At 29.9% G+C, this 17851-nt stretch overlaps 5 protein-coding genes across 5 annotated transcripts; 1 reads left to right on the top strand and 4 right to left on the bottom strand.

The window, feature by feature from the left end:
- Positions 1-591: 591 nt before the first annotated feature.
- On the bottom strand, positions 592-1423 carry Atg10 (Autophagy-related 10). Its single transcript, XM_065512328.1, has 3 exons — positions 1245-1423; positions 1036-1183; positions 592-974 (listed from the first exon to the last, which is right to left on the bottom strand). The coding sequence occupies exons 1-3, from the start codon at positions 1347-1349 to the stop codon at positions 688-690; spliced, it is 540 nt and encodes a 179-aa protein (XP_065368400.1). The 5' UTR covers positions 1350-1423; the 3' UTR covers positions 592-687.
- A 372-nt stretch (positions 1424-1795) lies between these two features.
- Positions 1796-4496, bottom strand: LOC135961966 (tRNA (adenine(37)-N6)-methyltransferase). Its single transcript, XM_065513622.1, has 4 exons — positions 4339-4496; positions 4021-4267; positions 3399-3828; positions 1796-2532 (listed from the first exon to the last, which is right to left on the bottom strand). The coding sequence occupies exons 1-4, from the start codon at positions 4407-4409 to the stop codon at positions 2054-2056; spliced, it is 1227 nt and encodes a 408-aa protein (XP_065369694.1). The 5' UTR covers positions 4410-4496; the 3' UTR covers positions 1796-2053.
- A 1124-nt stretch (positions 4497-5620) lies between these two features.
- On the bottom strand, positions 5621-6782 carry LOC135960057 (hydroxysteroid dehydrogenase-like protein 2). Its single transcript, XM_065511254.1, has 3 exons — positions 6532-6782; positions 6260-6473; positions 5621-6188 (listed from the first exon to the last, which is right to left on the bottom strand). The coding sequence occupies exons 1-3, from the start codon at positions 6707-6709 to the stop codon at positions 5723-5725; spliced, it is 858 nt and encodes a 285-aa protein (XP_065367326.1). The 5' UTR covers positions 6710-6782; the 3' UTR covers positions 5621-5722.
- A 2186-nt stretch (positions 6783-8968) lies between these two features.
- Positions 8969-10939, bottom strand: bic (bicaudal). Its single transcript, XM_065514452.1, has 2 exons — positions 10781-10939; positions 8969-10716 (listed from the first exon to the last, which is right to left on the bottom strand). Exon 2 carries the CDS (start codon positions 10714-10716, stop codon positions 10183-10185), a length of 534 nt encoding a protein of 177 aa, XP_065370524.1. The 5' UTR covers positions 10781-10939; the 3' UTR covers positions 8969-10182.
- Positions 10940-11404: 465 nt separating this feature from the next.
- On the top strand, positions 11405-15411 carry zda (zonda). Its single transcript, XM_065512493.1, has 9 exons — positions 11405-11583; positions 11714-12142; positions 12205-12348; positions 12423-12505; positions 12568-12709; positions 12774-12941; positions 13217-13306; positions 14586-14726; positions 14790-15411. The coding sequence occupies exons 2-9, from the start codon at positions 11780-11782 to the stop codon at positions 14865-14867; spliced, it is 1209 nt and encodes a 402-aa protein (XP_065368565.1). The 5' UTR covers positions 11405-11583; positions 11714-11779; the 3' UTR covers positions 14868-15411.
- Positions 15412-17851: the final 2440 nt, after the last annotated feature.

Genomic DNA, 17851 nt, shown 5'->3' with positions numbered 1-17851 from the left:
ATAAGCGTTTATTCAAGAAAAGGAGCTCGATCTGTGATCACTCATATTTCTGACCAAAAATCGATTTTTTATATAAAAACTCAAAATATCTAAATTCGCTAATAACTTGACCAATAAGCGTTTATTCAAGAAAAGGAGCTCGATCTGTGGTCACTCATATTTCTGAACAAAAATCGATTTTTTATATAAAACCTCAAAATATCTAAATTTGCTAATAACTTGGCCAATAAGCGCTTAATCAAGGTCGATCACTCATATTTCTGAACAAAAATCGATTTTTTATATAAAAACTCAAAATATATAAATTCGCTAATAACTTGGCCAATAAGCGTTTAATCAAGAAAAGGAGCTCGATCTGTGATCACTCATATTTCTGGCCAAAAATCGATTTTTTATATAAAAACTCAAAATATCTAAATTTCATGATTAATTTTTTGATTAAATATAAAAAAATAGATTTTTGTTCAGAAACATCAGTGATCACAGATCGAGCTCCTTTTCTTGATTCAACGCTTATTGGCCAATAAGCATTTATGGAAATTACAAACAGAATGAAAATATAGATTTTTCATTACCAAAAAAATTACATACTTTATCATTAATTTTTAGCTTTATTTTATTAAGAAAAACAGATAAATTTAACTTTTTCTATGTAATTTCAAATAACAATGAAATATACCCTACATATTATTCTTCATTCGATTTATCTTGATAGTGCAAACCATATCTATTATCCAATTTCAATTGCATATAGGGACCCATAACGCTTATAAATGTTAAAACACGATTGCAGCTTTTTGGAGTAGCTGCCAAAATCTCCGAAGTACGACAAGGATGTAAACATATAAAGGGCCGGAAATATATAGGATGATCCATTTGTGTTAAGATGGACAACATATCTTCTCTAGAATATTTTGTGTCTTGGTCATGTTGGAATATAGTCCATACGTTTTCCAGGGACATGGGTTTACCATCTGAAAAATATTACAGCAGTCACATATACATACATCACTTGATAGATAATGTTTTCCTTACCATTCGCATATGCTTGTAAATACAACATGGGCACCTGATAGGATATCGAATACACAATATGATATTCGATTTGTATTAATTCTTGGCTTAAGGGATGTGTAAGTTTTTTTGTATACCTAAGGTAAGACTGGCCTTCAACTTCAGCATTCTAAAATAAAATTGAAACTATTTAGAATACCTACATAAACCTTTAACATTTAAAAATTTACCTTTACTTCCCAGCTCCAAGTATCATCCAGTTGTTTTGAGATATCCAAAAACTCTAAGGACTCTTTAGAGAATTCAGCCCATGTTAATGTATCAATGGCTGACATTGTTAGTGTGTTATTTAATATCTAAACTTTTATAACAGTAGGTAAACTAAAAATTAAAAACCAGTTCGAATATAAATTAGGATGGCCCCAAATAAAGTTGTGGATGTTCCCAACTAAAATAAATGTTTAATTTATTCTAATTTAAAACTTTTTGTTCTGGACCTTTAAAATGATACCAATATTTCATGTTTCTTTTGATAGAAATATGTAAAACCACTAAAAAGGTCCTTTTTATTTAGTTTAGTTGGGAACATAGACATTTTATTTTTCCTCCATACAACGGGGCCACACTAATATAAATAGATTAAGTTGAAAAGATGTTCTTGCTTTATTTAAAAAAAAAAAATCTTTTAGTCGCCTTGTACGACAAGCAGATCATACTGTGAGCATATTCTTCCACTTGATAATCCCTGCCCACAGGGATTGAAATTAGTAAACTTAACAAATCAGTTGTATTTAATTAATATTTTATTTTAGCATATATTTGTTTAGAACAAACTTAGTATCTTAATTGCAACAAAAAATATGTCTGAGAGAAAGTTTGATTTATAATAAATGCAAGTAAATATAACTTAATCAACTGCAAAACTTTCCTTTTTTTATTTAATTTTAAGCTTATCTGATAATTTGTTGTTTCGCTAAACGAAACTCTTAAACAAATATCACATTCTCTGATTGTGATTTTGATTTTCAATCATTGTTCACTATTCGTTGCCTTCACCACACGAATGTGGTGATAGCATCTCATTGTTGACATCTTGCAAATGTTCAGTTGGTCGTATTTGTAGAACTGTTACCATTGAGTTTTTGTCATCAAATTTACAGGTTACAGTTACTTCGCTTAATTGAAATGTAAAAATTTGTGAATTGTATTTTGTACGCAAATAAACCGAACGTGGATCGGCCTCTAGAATGTCTATGATACACTGCTTATGTACATTTAATGTTTGTAATTGGGTTTCGGCTCGTTCATTGAATGCCACCGTTAAACGATGAGGCGCTTGTACCCATGCGGGTACTTTAACAGCTTGTGGTGGTGGCGTGGAATGGGGGGTAAAGTTTATTGGGGTTTGAACTAAAGATGTGGCACCCATTAATTCCAATTCAGATTCTTCACCATCGGGTTCCTGGCGAAAATTATAAAAATCCGATGAAGGCTCACAAGGACCAGTTGATGAGCGACCTAGGAAAGAAAATAGAAAAATACATAAATATTAAAAAGTTCGCTATTTCGTAACAGTTGAAAATTATGGTGAATTGTTATAGTAATGACATACAATTACTGTAAGTAAATATACAATCTGTAAATGAGAGATATGAGCAAAACATCAGTTTTTTTTTGTGAAAACGGTTTAAAAAATATTTTTTCGGATTTTGACGCATTTTGGTCCGACTTACGATGGTTTTATATAGGTCGTAGCAAAGGTCTTTTAAATATCAATTATTAGATATCCAAAATGTATATATTAATGACTTAGTAATCCAGAATAGATCAAAAATAGGACCAAAATCGAGGTTGTCATGGTTTTTTCCTTATATCTCAGCCATTTGTGGGCCGATTTTCTCGATTTTAAACAGCAACCGAACCGGTTCATAGTGGATATATTGATATATGAATCATGTATGCAAGTTATTTGGGGTCTACGGAAAGTTGATTTCAACATACAGACAATAGAATATGGAGTAACAAAAATTTTGGTGAAAATATGTGAAAACTCGAGGTAGTCGGGGGTTTTTCTTATATCTGTCATTTCTGGGTAGATTTTCTTGATTTTAAATAGCAATCCAAGATATACTATAGCGGATATATTGGATATAAAGTATTATGAGGTCGCAATTGAAATATGTAGAAATTACAAACGGAATGACACACTTTCACATCAATGAAGGGTGAAGGGTACAAAAAAAATAATAACCCACTTAAGTAAATTTCATAAAAATCTTTACATTCCAATGTTTTGCAATTTAAAGGAATAATAAATGTAAATTCCTAAATATAAATTATGTGTATATAAACTTAAGCTATTTTAAATAAAATGTTGTGTTTACCTGTTTCCATAGTTATCGGTGAATCATAAAATGGTATGAATGGTTTAATATCTAAAACTGGTGTACCATCTACCATATCAGTGCCATAAAAACTTATGAATGACGATTCGATTCTTTCAATCTCCACCAGTGAAAGACCAATTGGACACGGGCGATGTGGTGAACGTGTAGCAAATACACCCACACGTTCTCCACCCAAACGAGGCGGTGCTACCTTAGCTTTCGGATGAGAAGTATTCTTATGAAAATGATATATCACCCACATGTGTGAATACTCATCCAAACCATCAAGAGCATGTTCGGGATTTGTAAATAAATCACTATTTAATTCAATAACCCCACGCAAACGTCCGCCTACACTGGATTGTCTGGGTACGGCTCGTTTTTCGGGGAAACATGTACGTATAATGCCAATGGGACGAAAAGTATCCTGTTTGCACATAAACAAAAGAGAAATGCGAAAGGTTATGTCATGGTAAAATAAGAAATTTGTACTTTTTTGTTTTTGTTTTTATTATTATGTGCTGAAATACCGAAAGGAATAAAATTCTAAAAATAAATGTGCGCGCATCTTCTATTTTAATGTTTTGCCGTATGTTACTATTATTATTATTATACATACCTTATGTGAATTCTCTGCCGCTAATGATGATGATGTTGTTGTTTCTGGTGTCATTGATATTACATCTGTTGTGTCTGCTGGGTTTCTGATGGTCAAGGTCGTGGATGTGGGACTACTGATGTTTGCATCATTTTGATTATGATTGTTTTCCAATTGACGACAACCTTCACAGCGATAATTTTTCAACAAACGGTCTATGCTGTCGATATCCTTGCGTTGTTTATGCTGCAGACTTCGTACTTGATGTCTATGAGGGAAAAAAGGTGGTGGGCCGGCATGAAATCTACTACAAACAAATAAATTTCCATTAAAACTTACCGTAATTTATTAATTTCATTACGTGCTACTGTCAATTGTGTTTTTAAATATTCTGCTTCATTTTCTATCATGTTTTTGTTTTATTTCTCTAAAATTACAGCTATTTTATTATTATTTTTTTTATGCTTTAACAGGCTTCTTCTACAGTGATGGCAATTTAGCGATATACTGTGAAATCTAGCGATTTTTAAACCACTGTAACGGAGAAAAAACTGTTTAACTGCTAGCTCGAATTATATCGGTATACTGTAGGAAAACAATCACAAATTTAGTTATAACTTATTATTAAAAACAAAAATAATGACTTTTCGCTAAATATTTCGAAAAAATTAATTTATCTAAAATATTATTTCGCAAATTTATAGCGATTTTTGGCTCATGCTTTGCGAGTTTGGACAAAAGTTAGCATCACTGTTGTGCCTACACGAAAAAATATCAATGTTTGTTAAGCGTTACCAGACCTGAAAAATACATATAAGATTTTAATGAGAAAAAATGTAAACAAAAGGCAGTACACGGAAATAATTTTTTACAAAACGATTTAATATTAATAGATGACCAGCGTTAAAAATATATATTTTTTTAAATTTTATGTACGTTACATTTCAAATTAATATTACTTGATATTTACTGTATTAGACCATTTTCAACAAAAAATAATTTTTCACCCAAAAGTTGGAATTTTAATTTTACGAATACATACCTATAGCACAGTTCGAATATGTGCACAGAGCTACTAAAAAATATTGTATACTGTTTCTGTACTTTAAGACATATCGAAAAATAAATATCTTTTCATTATATGTCTAAAATTCAAGTAGAATTTTATAAAAAAAATAAATTTAAAAAATGGTAACAAAACATTTAAACACAAAAATATATACAACTTATTTACAGTGAAATTTGTGTAGACACCTACTAAATTAAACATATGCCTAAGAAAGTTTTATGTTAGGAGGATTTTGCATGGGACCAGGTGAAATAATCAATGAAATTCAACCAATTTCAGGCTTCGTTTCTAAGCCGAAAAAGCACATATTTAAAATTTTATCACAATATCTTCAAAATTGGGACAAGGTTTATGTGGACAGCCAGCCACAAGACGGACGATCGGACATCATTTAGTCGAGGCAGAAAGTGATTCTATGTCTATCGTAATACTTTAAGGTGGATGGTGGACTAAAATTTTTGGGCAAACTGGTAATACCCTCCCCTTTATGGTTGTGTTTATAAAATAATTAAAGACTGCAAGATAACATTTAAATAGCAATAGATAAACCAATTTATCTTTTTCTTTTAAGTTTTTTATTTTTATATACAAAGATAATAGTAAAAAATACAATTTCTGAAAAAAATTAAATACATTTTTTAATAAATAAAATATTTACAACTTTGATACTACATTATCCAAAAAGAAATCTTGTTGCAAATTATCAGCATTAGATGGATCACAGGCATATTGTTTGAAATCACGAATTCCCTCCTTGTGCAAAACCTCCTCATCAATATAGAATTGACCAGTAGCAGCATGAGAAGGAGCTTTACAAAGTATAGCATAAGCGGCATCTGCCATAATATCCGGTTTACGTGCATATTTAGAACTATCAGGCCCATTTAGCATTTCAATAGCTGCTGTATGAATAGCCGTTTGTGGCCACAAAGCATTGACAGCCACGTTGCGATCTTTGAACTCTTCGGCCATACCCAAAACGCACATTGACATGCCATATTTGGCAATAGTATAAGCAACATGATTACCAAACCACATAGCTTTCATACTTAAAGGTGGAGAAATGTTTAAGATGTGGCCATGTTTACTTTTCAATAAATATGGTAAACATTCCTTGGATCTACATATTAAAATAAACCAGAAAAGACTAGAGTATTGTTTTGAAATAAAAATTTCACTATTTACACTTACACCAAAAATGTTCCTCGGGTATTTATATTATGCATAAGGTCATAACGTTTCATTTCAGTATCCAGAGTACCAGTCAATGAAATGGCACTAGCATTGTTTATTAGAATATCAATGCCACCAAATTTATGCACGGCAGCCTTAACAGCAGACTTTACTTGTTCTTCATTACGAACATCTACAATACAAGCCAAAGCCTTGCCACCAGCCTTTTCAACTAAAATAATGAAATTAATACAATATTATTGAAACATATAAAGGAATAAACAACATACTTTCTTCGGCAGCTGTGTAAATTGTTCCAGCCAATTTGGGATGGGGATCAGCAGTTTTAGCTGCAATCACAACATTGGCACCATCACGAGCGGCTTTTAACGCTATAGCCTTGCCAATACCTCTAGACGCACCCGTAATAAATAAGGTCTTGCCTTTTAAACTACCGTTATTTTGCATATTTCTGATTTTCCTTTTCAAAATAAACTGTTAAATGATTGTCAAGTAAACATTGACAATGGTTAATCGTTATGTATTTTCCAGAGGTTTTGTAAAATGGTTAGTTCAATGTCCAAAAACTGCAACAGTGATAAGATTTCTTTCATTAATGTATTCGAGTACATACATGTAAACAATAAAAATAACAGACAGTTGTTGTTTTTTATTAAGAAACTGACAGCACAAATAAAAAAACTTGGCAGCACTCGAGTTGTCAGTTTTTACTGTAATTTGCAGGGCAAGTTTTTAGAAAACAATTATTTTTTTCCGAACTTCGCATATTACTCAACATAACATAACATAATTTTGTTTAAGAAAATTTAAATTTTAGGTCTCACTATTTGTGAAAAACACTAGCGGAGTTCACTATTAAGTGCGAATGGTCTTGCATCATTGCAAATGCAAAATTTTACAGTAATCCAATAAAAAATTACACATAAAAACCTATAAAATTTTGCATTTGCAATGATGCAAGACCATTCACACTTAATAGCGAATTCCGCTACTATCTGTTTTGTGTAAAAATCAGGATTTTCTGAAAACATCGACTTATTGTATCATTTAATTGTAAAAATAATTTTTTTACAATTAAAATTTGTAAAGTCGATTTTTGGGAAAAATAATACAAGAACTAAAATTTGAGTTTGGAATTTGATAATTTGTTTAATTGAATATACAATTTGCATTATTGGTTCAATTCCATAAAAAAATGATTGAAAATCAGTTTTCAATTATATTTGTGATGAATCTTATTTGGATACCAAAATTTTTAAGGGCCTTATATGGGAACTATGACTAATGTGTTGAATTTTATTTGGAAACTAACATATTTGAGAGATTTATGCTGATTAATGAAATTTTCGCGAGTGGCCCTTATATGGGAGCTATGGTAAATTATGGACCGATCGGTACTAAATTTAGAAGTGTGTTTTTAGTTTATATAAAACATATTTGTGCTGAATTTTGTTTGGATATCTATATAATTAAGATATTTATAAGAGTTTAGCTCTTTTCATGCAGGGCAGCTGTGTTGTCTAGGAGAAATAATGGACCGATTCTAACAAAATTCAATAGGCTTCGTCTTAGTGCCAAATATTGTCGAATTATCTTCGAAACTGCGACCAGTAGTTTGATAACAAGGTTTACATCAGCACTATGCCAATATACACATAGGTATTTATATTGCTGATACGTAATTTTGGTTTCTGAAAACAATTCAAAATAACGCACGACACATAAACTGTACTATAAATTTTCTTTTTTTATAAAATATATTTTCATTGTAATCTAGATTTGAAAATTATGTTTCAATATCTCATGTAGTTTTCATTTTATATAGTTTTTTATATACTGTAAGCATATGAAAAGTGATGTTACGTTATTTTGCATCTTAAGTGACGATGTATATAAAATAATACTTAATGTCCAAAAATAATAATAATGTGAGTCAAAAAATATGTCTCATAATACCAGCGGTAGGATGCAATAACTCTTTGCTATGCTGTACAATAATCAATTTATTTCCGTTTGTTTCTCGATACAACAGCTGATGCGTTAACAATTCAGTTTTAAGGTTAAAATAAATGGCAAACATGAACAGAATGAAGCTGGCCATAAACATCTTTTTTTTATGATGAGTCATAAAAACAAAACTCACTTTTGTTTTGCAAGAACAGAAAAGTTCAAGGTTATTGTTGCAATTTTTTTTGAAAATAAAAATATTTAAAATAAAAAATTAAGGGATTCCATATGAATATGATTAAATTGATGATTACAGGTTAGGTTCTTTGAAAATGTACCCCCTCATCGATAGACAATCCTGCTACAACATACTGCCTACATTTGCATTTGAAACAAAGAACACGAATTTAATTTGTTTTGACGCAAATACACACTGTAGTATATTATACATACAGCAAATAATGCTACACACAGAATTATAATAGTGGTGGGATAGATACAAATGATCTAATTATAGATTTTCCAAAAAAAAAGAATGCGACGAAAATTCAGAAATTTTATATATTCTAGAGACCACACTTTGAAGCAAAAGCATTTAATTAAATATTTGAAGGTTAAGAAATTTATTTATGTTTTGTCTGTGGGTTTTGTTGTTGGTTACCAACAATTGAAGTAAAATGAGGTTTTTGTTTTTTCACATGACCTTTGTCTTGCTGCTGATATGAATAAATAATAAAAAAAAAGGTTTAAGTAAAATAATTGTTTGTATTTTATGATTTCCTTTATTTGATATTTTTCATGTTTTACTAAAAGTTAATTTAAAAAAAAGAAAAACATTGTTTTCAACAGATTTGGTTAGGTATTTTCTTTAAGACTTATTTTTTATTTTTTTTTTTGTTCAAATATCGAATTTTCTGGTTTTAATTAATAAAAAAATAGTTGTAATAAAGTGGTAAAGTATTGAAGCTTCCGAAATGAACAAAAATAAAGTAATGAAGTACGATGATGATAAAATAGCTAAATTATAAAATTTAAATATAGAAGGGTTGGTTTGGAGTTTTGTGGTTTTTCAAGGGGTTTTGTTTTATAGGAATTAATAGTCTATTTTGTTGATGATTACATAAGTTTTGAATTTAATTAAAGACTAGACCCATAATTCTTAACATTAACATTTAAAAACAAATTTATGAAAATATAGAAGTTTCTTCTTAAACCTGCATTTTCTTTTCTCTAACATGGTAATGTTTTGAAATTGGAAAGCCTTTAAATGGAATTGTTTAGTTTTTTTTATTATTTTTTTGTAAAAACCTGGGGCTTCGAGAAGCTTTTGGTTTGTATCCCCCTTATGTTGTGACTGAAGTGATGATGATTTGGCCAGATGTTCTTGTTAATGGTATTAAGAATTTGTTAAACATTGTGGTGATTTTGTTTTCTTTTAAGGAGATGCTCTTTGAAAAGAAATCCCCTTAACTTTTAATAGGTATTTTGTTTGTATTTTGTTGTGTACTACACTTGTTGTTTGTTTTTTAACTTTTCAATTTAACAAATTTCTTATTATTATTTGTTTAAGCATATTGTGTTTTGTTGTTATGATATAGTCTAAATATAGTCGAGATATTAAATCAAGCTTACTACTTAACGCCCAATTAAACAAAAACATCCATCCGGTGCAGTAAATGTCCAGAAAATCACCGCCGCTTCGTCATTGTTCCTTCATTTTATCCAAACAGAAGAAATATGAGTTGAACCCCCCTTTTTGCAGCAACGTTTTTATATAAACACATCCTTCACATCCAGACTTGCACAAATGCTAAGGTATACTTTTTGATTAAGTCATTGAACGGATGTTGTAGATATTGTAATAATAAAAAGGTTGTTTAAATTTTATAAGTATATATAATATAGTAAAAATAATGGTTTTTGTTTTGTTTTTTAAATAACATCCCCCTCTAATGAAAAAGAACCTATCGCATCTAAGCCACTGGAATTTCTTCTGGTTTTTTGGCAGCTTCAGCAGTCTCAGCAGCGGGTTTAGCGGCACCAATAGCGACTTCTTCGAAATTTTCTACCAAGTCGGGTACATCATCATCACCAGCATTGGCGGCTGAACCGGCAGCACCAGCAGCAGCGGCACCACTCTTGTTAGCCAATTCACTAGCAATCTTTTTCAATTGTGTGATGTCTTGGGGACCCAATTGTGTTAAAATACCTGGTAACATTTCCGAAATCGATTTGTTCTCTCCATGACCAGTAATGGCGAAGGTATTGGTGGGCAAAGAAGCTTGAGCCTTGGGGTTGTTGAAGTGGATTACGGTACCATCATGTTTAATAATGTTGACCTCCTCAATGCCGGGTATGGTGTTAACCGATAACTTTTTCAACGATGATTGCAATTTCTTATCATCTGTAGCGGGGGTGGAGTGCACAATCTTCTTCTTACGACGAGGAGTACCCTTACCACCAATGCGCACTTGCGCTTGCAACTTCTTCAATTTTTCGGCGTTCATCTGCAAGTAAACACATCAAATTAATTTTCAACAATTTTTTCCAATAATTTTATTAAATAATTACATTTTTATTTGATTTTTTGAGGACGGTGCGTGAGAAAACACGTGCGCCAAAAGTAGAGTCAACTGTCAAAAAGAAATCGCCATTATGCTAAAAAATTCTAGCAGTCATTGGTATAGCAAAAATAAGCCGTATTTGTTGGTGTAAAACGAAATTCTAGCACTTGTTTGTAATAGATTAGCACCTAAAGCCGTTTCTACAGCGTAGAAAAGACACAGTGTTGCATTAGAAAATAACTTAAAGCCAATAATTTATTTATTATTAAAAATTTTATTAAAATTTTCATTAACAAAAATCAGTTAATTAAATTTTTGCAAATTTTTACGAATATTATTTTAATAACTTATTTTCGAATACTGTTAATCTTTTATGTTTTTTTATCTTGACAACTCTTCTGATGTTTATCAGATATAGAAATAGTTTTATTATTTGATAATGTATTTTTACGCATTTTATTTGATTTCATGTTAATGTTATGACATTTACTAACATATTTTTCTGCGATATGGCAACTATTGTAACAGCTGAGTGACAGTAACTTTATTTCACATCATTCATTCAAAGTGAAAATTTCCTTCGAAAAAAAAATATATATTTTATCGAAAATATTTATTAAAGGAGGTCTCAGTTTTTTTGTTTTTATACGCTAATTTAGGTTATTTACTAACTATTTTCGATATAGTTACTATTTTGTAAACATTGTAAAGTTTTATTTATTGCAAAAAGAAGGGCGAAAAGAGAAACAAAGGATTTTCACTTTCATCAATCAACCAACGTTTTTGATCAATTTTGCATTTGGTTTTTGTGTGCGTATCAAGAAAAGAAATTTACGAGCAGCATTAAGTACAAGATACTTTTTTTTAGAAAGTTCCATGACCTTTGATTATGTAGTATATAATGGAGTTTATAACTAGACAATGTTTTTTATCTTTGTAGATAATTGAATCATTCTTTGTGTGAAATAAAACAACAACGCAGCTACATATAAAAAAATAATATTTAATGATGGATGCAGAAAAATCAAGCAATAGTTCTTTTGAGGATCTTTCGAATCTTAATGAGGCTGATATGAAGACAGCTTCAGAAGCGTTATTGGATAAGGAAAGACTTGCCACTGATGGCGGCGAAGCAGCTGCACCTGTAGATTCAGACAGTGACAGTGGTGCTCCTGCTTCCGTGGGTGATGAAGAGCCCTGCGATGTTTTGGGTAATGGCCAGTTAATAAAACGTGTTATAAAGAAGGCAAAGGTTGAGAAAAAACCCCAACGTGGTGAATTGGTGACAATTAGTTTTACTGGTAAACTAGATGATGGGACTGTTGTGGAAAAAGAAGACAACTTTCAAGTACATGTAGGAGATTATGAGGTAAGAAATTGGAATGTTTTAACGAATTACACAAATGTATTACAAGTTTTTTTGTTTGGTAGATCGTACAAGGTCTAGATATAGTTGTACCTTTAATGAATATTGGTGAAGTGGCCGAAGTTAAGATTGATCCTCGTTTTGCCTATGGTTCATTGGGATTGAAAAATGAAAAAGAACCTGAATTAAGCATTCCTCCAGAAGCAACAGTCAGTATTCATTTTTCAAGCAACAAATCATCAACATAAATAAAAGTTGGATTGTTTAATTTTATTGATTTTAGATAACATATGAAGTGCATTTAAACGATTCTACATATGAAGATTTCGCTGACTTGAAAACATTTGATATACGCAAAAAATACGGGTATGTATTTACAATTAAATTAATAAAGAATCAGGTAAAATAATTTTATTATTTATGAACAGCACACGTAAAAAGGAACGTGCAAACTTTTGGTACAATCGCAGTGAATTTAGTACTGCCATACAATTATACAGACGCGCTTTAGAATATTTAGATAATCGTGATGGCGATCCAGATTCTGATATTGGCAAAGAAGATATTGAGGTAAATAAATTGGAAATAATGATTATAAAGTTGTGTTTATTATTTATATTTTTTATTATTTTAGTTGTCCAACACTGAGTTACAGACCCTGTTAGACGATCGATTAATTGTCTATAATAATTTGGCAATGGCACAAATCAAAATATCGGCTTTTGATGCTGCCTTGCAATCGGTGGAACATGTATTACGCTGTCAACCCAACAACTCGAAGGCTTTGTATAGAAAAGGCAGAGTAAGTACTGCAAATATAAATATAATAATATTATAAATTTCGTCTAACTTACAAACATGTTAATAAATTTGATTTCAAAGCATCATTTAGTTATCTGTTGCAAAAGTTTGCAAGTTGTTTACATGAGATCTTGATAACATCCTTGACAGCCTAGAAAATTCATTCCATTTTACCAAATGTCAAAATTATTTTACAATGCTATTCTTTGATTTATTACACAGAATTAAAAACAAATAAACTTGAGCCATAATAAATTTACATTCATATCTTTTTAGATTCTGGAAGGCAAAGGTGATACAAAGGGAGCCATTACCCTATTACAGAAAGCTGCTACTTTAGAACCAGAAAGTAGAGCAATACAGCAGGTAATTATAATAAAGTACTTAAGCATTTGAGCGATATTTTTAAATACTAAAATGACCAAGACAACTATTTTTACTTAAAAAAATCCATTACAAAATGTTCTAAAGCTACAGAAAATATATAATTGAGTTTCAGTTTTGAATTAGGATTTCAAAGACCAAGGGGGTGGAGTCTCAAGGCTCCAAAGTGGGTGAAAGATTTTTTTAAAAGCGTATTATTTCCATTCTCTAAATATTATTTAAAAATGAAGAACAAAACGAAACGACTTTTTTTAATTGCACATAATTTTTACTTAGTGAAGATTTTTAAACAATTTATGATAAACATTAAACAATTTTTGTGTGAAAAAAATTTACACAACATTTTTTATACAAAAAAAAATAATTTTTTATGGGAAAAGTCATTTTTTTGTTAAAAAATCATTTTATATTGGAAAATTTTTCTTGATAAAACATTTTTCCTGATTTTGGTGAAAAATGTTAATGAAAAAACAAAAATTTTTTGGTGGAACAAATCAAATCGACCCCGAAGTTGTGAAAAGTCAGCCAGTACATAAGTTTCATCATCCATCACACAACAAGTGCTCGTTCTTTTGCTTCTAAGTTCTTCACCGCATTGCGATTTGAAAATGTCTGAATTCTATATGACTTCAACCCATCATTAGCTTTGGCTCTGTGCACAGAATCAGAGCATTTAACTTTACGAGCTACTTTTCTGATATAAGTGTTCGGTGCTCTTCGAAAGAGTTGTTCGACTTCTTTTGCCTTAACAATCTCAGTTAGGCCTTTTTTTCTTCCTGTTCCAGGTTTTCTTTTAATGTTCAAATCTTTTATACTGTTTAATGGCTTTGGAAACATTGTGACGATGAATCTTCATATCTTTTGATATTTTTTTTAAAGTTTTATTTATTTTTTCACTTACTATTTTTCGGTGACCATTTTGAATATGAATCATATAGAAAAGATTATATCTGACAAGTTTTGGCTGAAATTGTTTTTTAAGTCACTCTTTAATTCATTTGAAAAAAAATATCTCAAAATAGCTGACATATGATATACGATGTCATGATGTTGTGCTTAAATCCCTAAAAAATCAAAAATTTTATAAAAACATGATATACCTCACTAATTTTTCACATTTTTCACAAAATTATAATTCTGTAATTGAATATTCTTAATAAATTCAATTTTTTTTATTTTTTTAATTTTTTGGGAAGTTAGCTTTTTTATGATTTTACTTTTATATTGAAAAATTAAATTAAATTTTTTTTTAACATTTCAGGATTTGGCCAAGCTAATTATTAAGGCAAGACGCGAAGAGCACAATGAAAAAGAAATGTATCAAAAAATGCTGGGCCAGGCTAAGAAATTGGAACAAAAAAATAAACAACCTCAAAAACAACAAACTGTTGAAAGTTCCAAAGTATGTATACTTTATTTTCAGTGTTTTTATATTTAGTTCTAACTATGATTTTCTTCTAAACAGCTAAAATTATTAGGCTACTTAATGGGTTCCATACTGATCGGTGTTGCCGGCGTGGCTATGTATCGTTATAAATACTGAAAATAACTCCTATTTATATGACCTAATCTTATTGAAAACCAAACAAAAAGAAAACTCCGTAAACTGATTAATTGATTTGAAATGCTCTTCACATACATACACACATCATATATATTTATGAAAATATCTTTAATATTAATAATAATTATAATAAAACAAATTAAACTACCTTATATTTACTCCTATATAATTTGTAGACTAGAATGGTTCGCTTAGATCTAAATTCAATATGATTTACATTATTATATACATACATGCACACATCTACTACATATATTAGTAAAATATGTATGTAAGTTTTCTATTATCATACTATTTTTTTTATGCGGGAACTGGTTTTAATTTAACTTTTTCTATAATTCCTACATTATAGAATTATTGAGTCTTTTAAGTTTGACCACATTAAATGACAATGTCTTTTGAGTTTATTTTTTCATTCCAAGTTGTAAAAGCCTTTATTTAAAACAAAAAAAAAACAAACACATTTTTTGTAAGTTTAATATTCTTAAAAAAAAAATTAATAAAATGGAGAAAGATTTAAAAATGTTGTTTTCTTTAACGAGAGAGGAAAAGAGAAAATCTATAATTTTTATAAAAGTTTTGTTGCTTAAATTTATAAAAGGTATTGCCTTTGTTTCGTGTAATATATTGTACAAAAAGATGTGTATTTTTCAAAATATACATTTGTTAAGTAATCGAATATTCCATTTGAAATCGTATACTACTTTCGTAGCTAAAATTAAGTTATTTTTCAGTGTAGTTTATGGATTTTATTTAAGAAATATTTATGTACATACAAATTTAAATCAGTGTTAAGATTTATTATTTAACAATATTTAATTTATAACTTCCCTTACCTCTTCCTTTCGTCGATAACTAATTTATTAATTTATTATACCCCGCACACGTTTTTATTTTTTGTTTAAACTTCTTTACAAAAAACCTTAGGAAAATTATTGAAAACTTTCTGATTTCAATCACAATTATCACCAGATTATCGGCTGAGAAAAGCAAAACACCTGTGTGAACTATGGGGCGTACTAATGTTCATAAACATATGTCGTTTATTATCAACATAAATCTATGAAATCTTTACCATCTAATCAAATTAGTTATTATACCCTACACCACCATAGGACGGTAAATTGCGTTTGTGCAGATGTTAGTAGCGTCCAATAATTTTATTGTAGTAACCACCTTAAAGTGTACAGATCTGAGTCATTTTAATGATGTACTTCCATCTGGCAGGCTGTCCATGTAAACCTTGTGCGCAAAGTAAAGGCCGCAATTTTGAAGATATTTCGGTAAGATTTGTTACATTAGCTTTTTTTCCCAGAGACGCAGCCCATTAAAAATGGTTGAAATCGGTCTATTATTTCACATAGCCCCCATATAAATGTCCTACCGAAATTGAATTTTGAGATTGAAAATCACTTACGAAAATTTATTGAAATTTTAAAAGACAAATGTTTTTGCATATACTCAATGTAGAGTAGGTATTATATGGTTGGGTTTGTCCGACCATACTTTTGTACTTGTTTTTTTGTTCAAAAATTATTTGGCACGTATATCAGATAAAGCTGATTTGAACTTAAATGATTAGATAACGCATTTCCTGAGCAATTTTAAGTGCATCTGTTCTGTAAAAGTTTTCGAAAAGTGACCATAAATGGGTCAAAAGTATTTCGCTCGTATACAATCGAGTGTCCAGAACAGTTTAGTTTGTGAATCTGTTGTTTTCTAAATAGGACAGAAGAAGAAAATTCTATATCTCCAAATGATGAAAATTGACAATTTACATATTGACAATGACATAATTTACTAAATGTTTCGCTTATGAGAGTAAATCGATTTCGAAAACTTAGCGATTTAAATAAAAAAATATTAAATTCTAAAAATTGCACTTCAAAAATGGCAAAAGTTAAAAAACTCATACATTCGAAGGTTTTTTGGCTTCAATTCCAAGAACAGAACCTAATATTCGGCCTAATTCGAAACATTTCGAATTTACTTCCAATTTCTGGGGGGGGGGGGGTTGGTTATTATGTAACTCCTTTCGAAAAGAAATTCGTTCGAATTTGTATGCTTTATACCATAGAGAATTATACATAGAGACGAGACACCACGATTTGTCAAACAAAAATACAACAAAAACAACTAAGAGAGCTATATTCGGCTGTGCCGAATCTTATTTTTTTTTTTTTTTATTAATTCTTCAATTACATAACCGAGCCCTTAAGGGCCTTATATGGTTAATAAAAGCTACTAACTATATAAAAAACTACAATTAACAAATAATTAAATAAAGTACAAAATAAGTAATCATTAAGATTTGAGATCAATAAATAGTAAAAGTGAAAACAAGCCATAATGAATGCTGGATAAGATTCTTATTGTTTTTCATTGCTTAACAGTACATAGTATAGTTTTAAATAATCTTTATAAATCTGTTACGCGTTAAGATAAACATGCGATTCTGCAAGTTCTAATAATTTTAATTTTAGTTGAGGAAGTGTATAAGAAAATTTTCTCAATTCTCTCGGTAAGGCATTCCAAATTTTAGATAAACGAATTTGAAACGATTTCTGAAAGCAGTTCAAGTGTCTAATGGGAAAAATTATCTGAGTGTTTCTGGTCGAACGAGAAAAATTAAACATGCCAACAATATACCCAGGGTAACCTTTAACAATTGATTTATAAAAAAATAATAGCATCCTAATACCAATAAAATAATCAAAAGATGATCCAAGGAACTTATATATATGCTGAGTAACATGATCTCGTATTTTCAAACCAAAAACGTAACGGATAATCCTGTTAAAAATCTGTCTATATTTTCTTAGTATCTGGGCCCCTGTACCCGAAAATACTTCGGCGCAGTATAGTATATATATATATATATATATCTTATATACCCATCACCAAATTATACTTTAAAATAAATTTTTTTAAATATTTTTAGGTGAACAAAATTAAATTTTTTT

Source organism: Calliphora vicina, chromosome 5 (genome assembly GCF_958450345.1).
Source record: "Calliphora vicina chromosome 5, idCalVici1.1, whole genome shotgun sequence".
NCBI lineage: Eukaryota > Metazoa > Arthropoda > Insecta > Diptera > Calliphoridae > Calliphora > Calliphora vicina.
Note: the sequence above shows the minus strand (reverse complement) of the source record. Positions and strands in the feature narration are given on the sequence as shown.

Excerpts from the sequence above, each read along its gene's own strand:
- LOC135961966 (XM_065513622.1), bottom strand. The coding sequence starts at position 4,409 with ATGATAGAAAATGAAGCAGAATATTTAAAAACACAATTGACAGTAGCA. Across the intron at positions 4,268-4,338 it reads AATGAAATTAATAAATTACG|ACATCAAGTACGAAGTCTGC; the intron begins GTAAGTTTTAAT and ends TTTCCCTCATAG. Across the intron at positions 2,533-3,398 it reads ACCGATAACTATGGAAACAG|GTCGCTCATCAACTGGTCCT; the intron begins GTAAACACAACA and ends TTTCTTTCCTAG.
- Atg10 (XM_065512328.1), bottom strand. The coding sequence starts at position 1,349 with ATGTCAGCCATTGATACATTAACATGGGCTGAATTCTCTAAAGAGTCC. Across the intron at positions 1,184-1,244 it reads CTTGGAGCTGGGAAGTAAAG|AATGCTGAAGTTGAAGGCCA; the intron begins GTAAATTTTTAA and ends ATTTTATTTTAG. Across the intron at positions 975-1,035 it reads TTTACAAGCATATGCGAATG|ATGGTAAACCCATGTCCCTG; the intron begins GTAAGGAAAACA and ends AATATTTTTCAG.
- LOC135960057 (XM_065511254.1), bottom strand. The coding sequence starts at position 6,709 with ATGCAAAATAACGGTAGTTTAAAAGGCAAGACCTTATTTATTACGGGT. Across the intron at positions 6,474-6,531 it reads TTACACAGCTGCCGAAGAAA|TTGAAAAGGCTGGTGGCAAG; the intron begins GTATGTTGTTTA and ends TCATTATTTTAG. Across the intron at positions 6,189-6,259 it reads ACCCGAGGAACATTTTTGGT|ATCCAAGGAATGTTTACCAT; the intron begins GTAAGTGTAAAT and ends TTTAATATGTAG.
- zda (XM_065512493.1), top strand. The coding sequence starts at position 11,780 with ATGATGGATGCAGAAAAATCAAGCAATAGTTCTTTTGAGGATCTTTCG. Across the intron at positions 12,506-12,567 it reads GATATACGCAAAAAATACGG|CACACGTAAAAAGGAACGTG; the intron begins GTATGTATTTAC and ends ATTTATGAACAG. Across the intron at positions 14,727-14,789 it reads AAACTGTTGAAAGTTCCAAA|CTAAAATTATTAGGCTACTT; the intron begins GTATGTATACTT and ends TCTTCTAAACAG.
- bic (XM_065514452.1), bottom strand. The coding sequence starts at position 10,716 with ATGAACGCCGAAAAATTGAAGAAGTTGCAAGCGCAAGTGCGCATTGGT.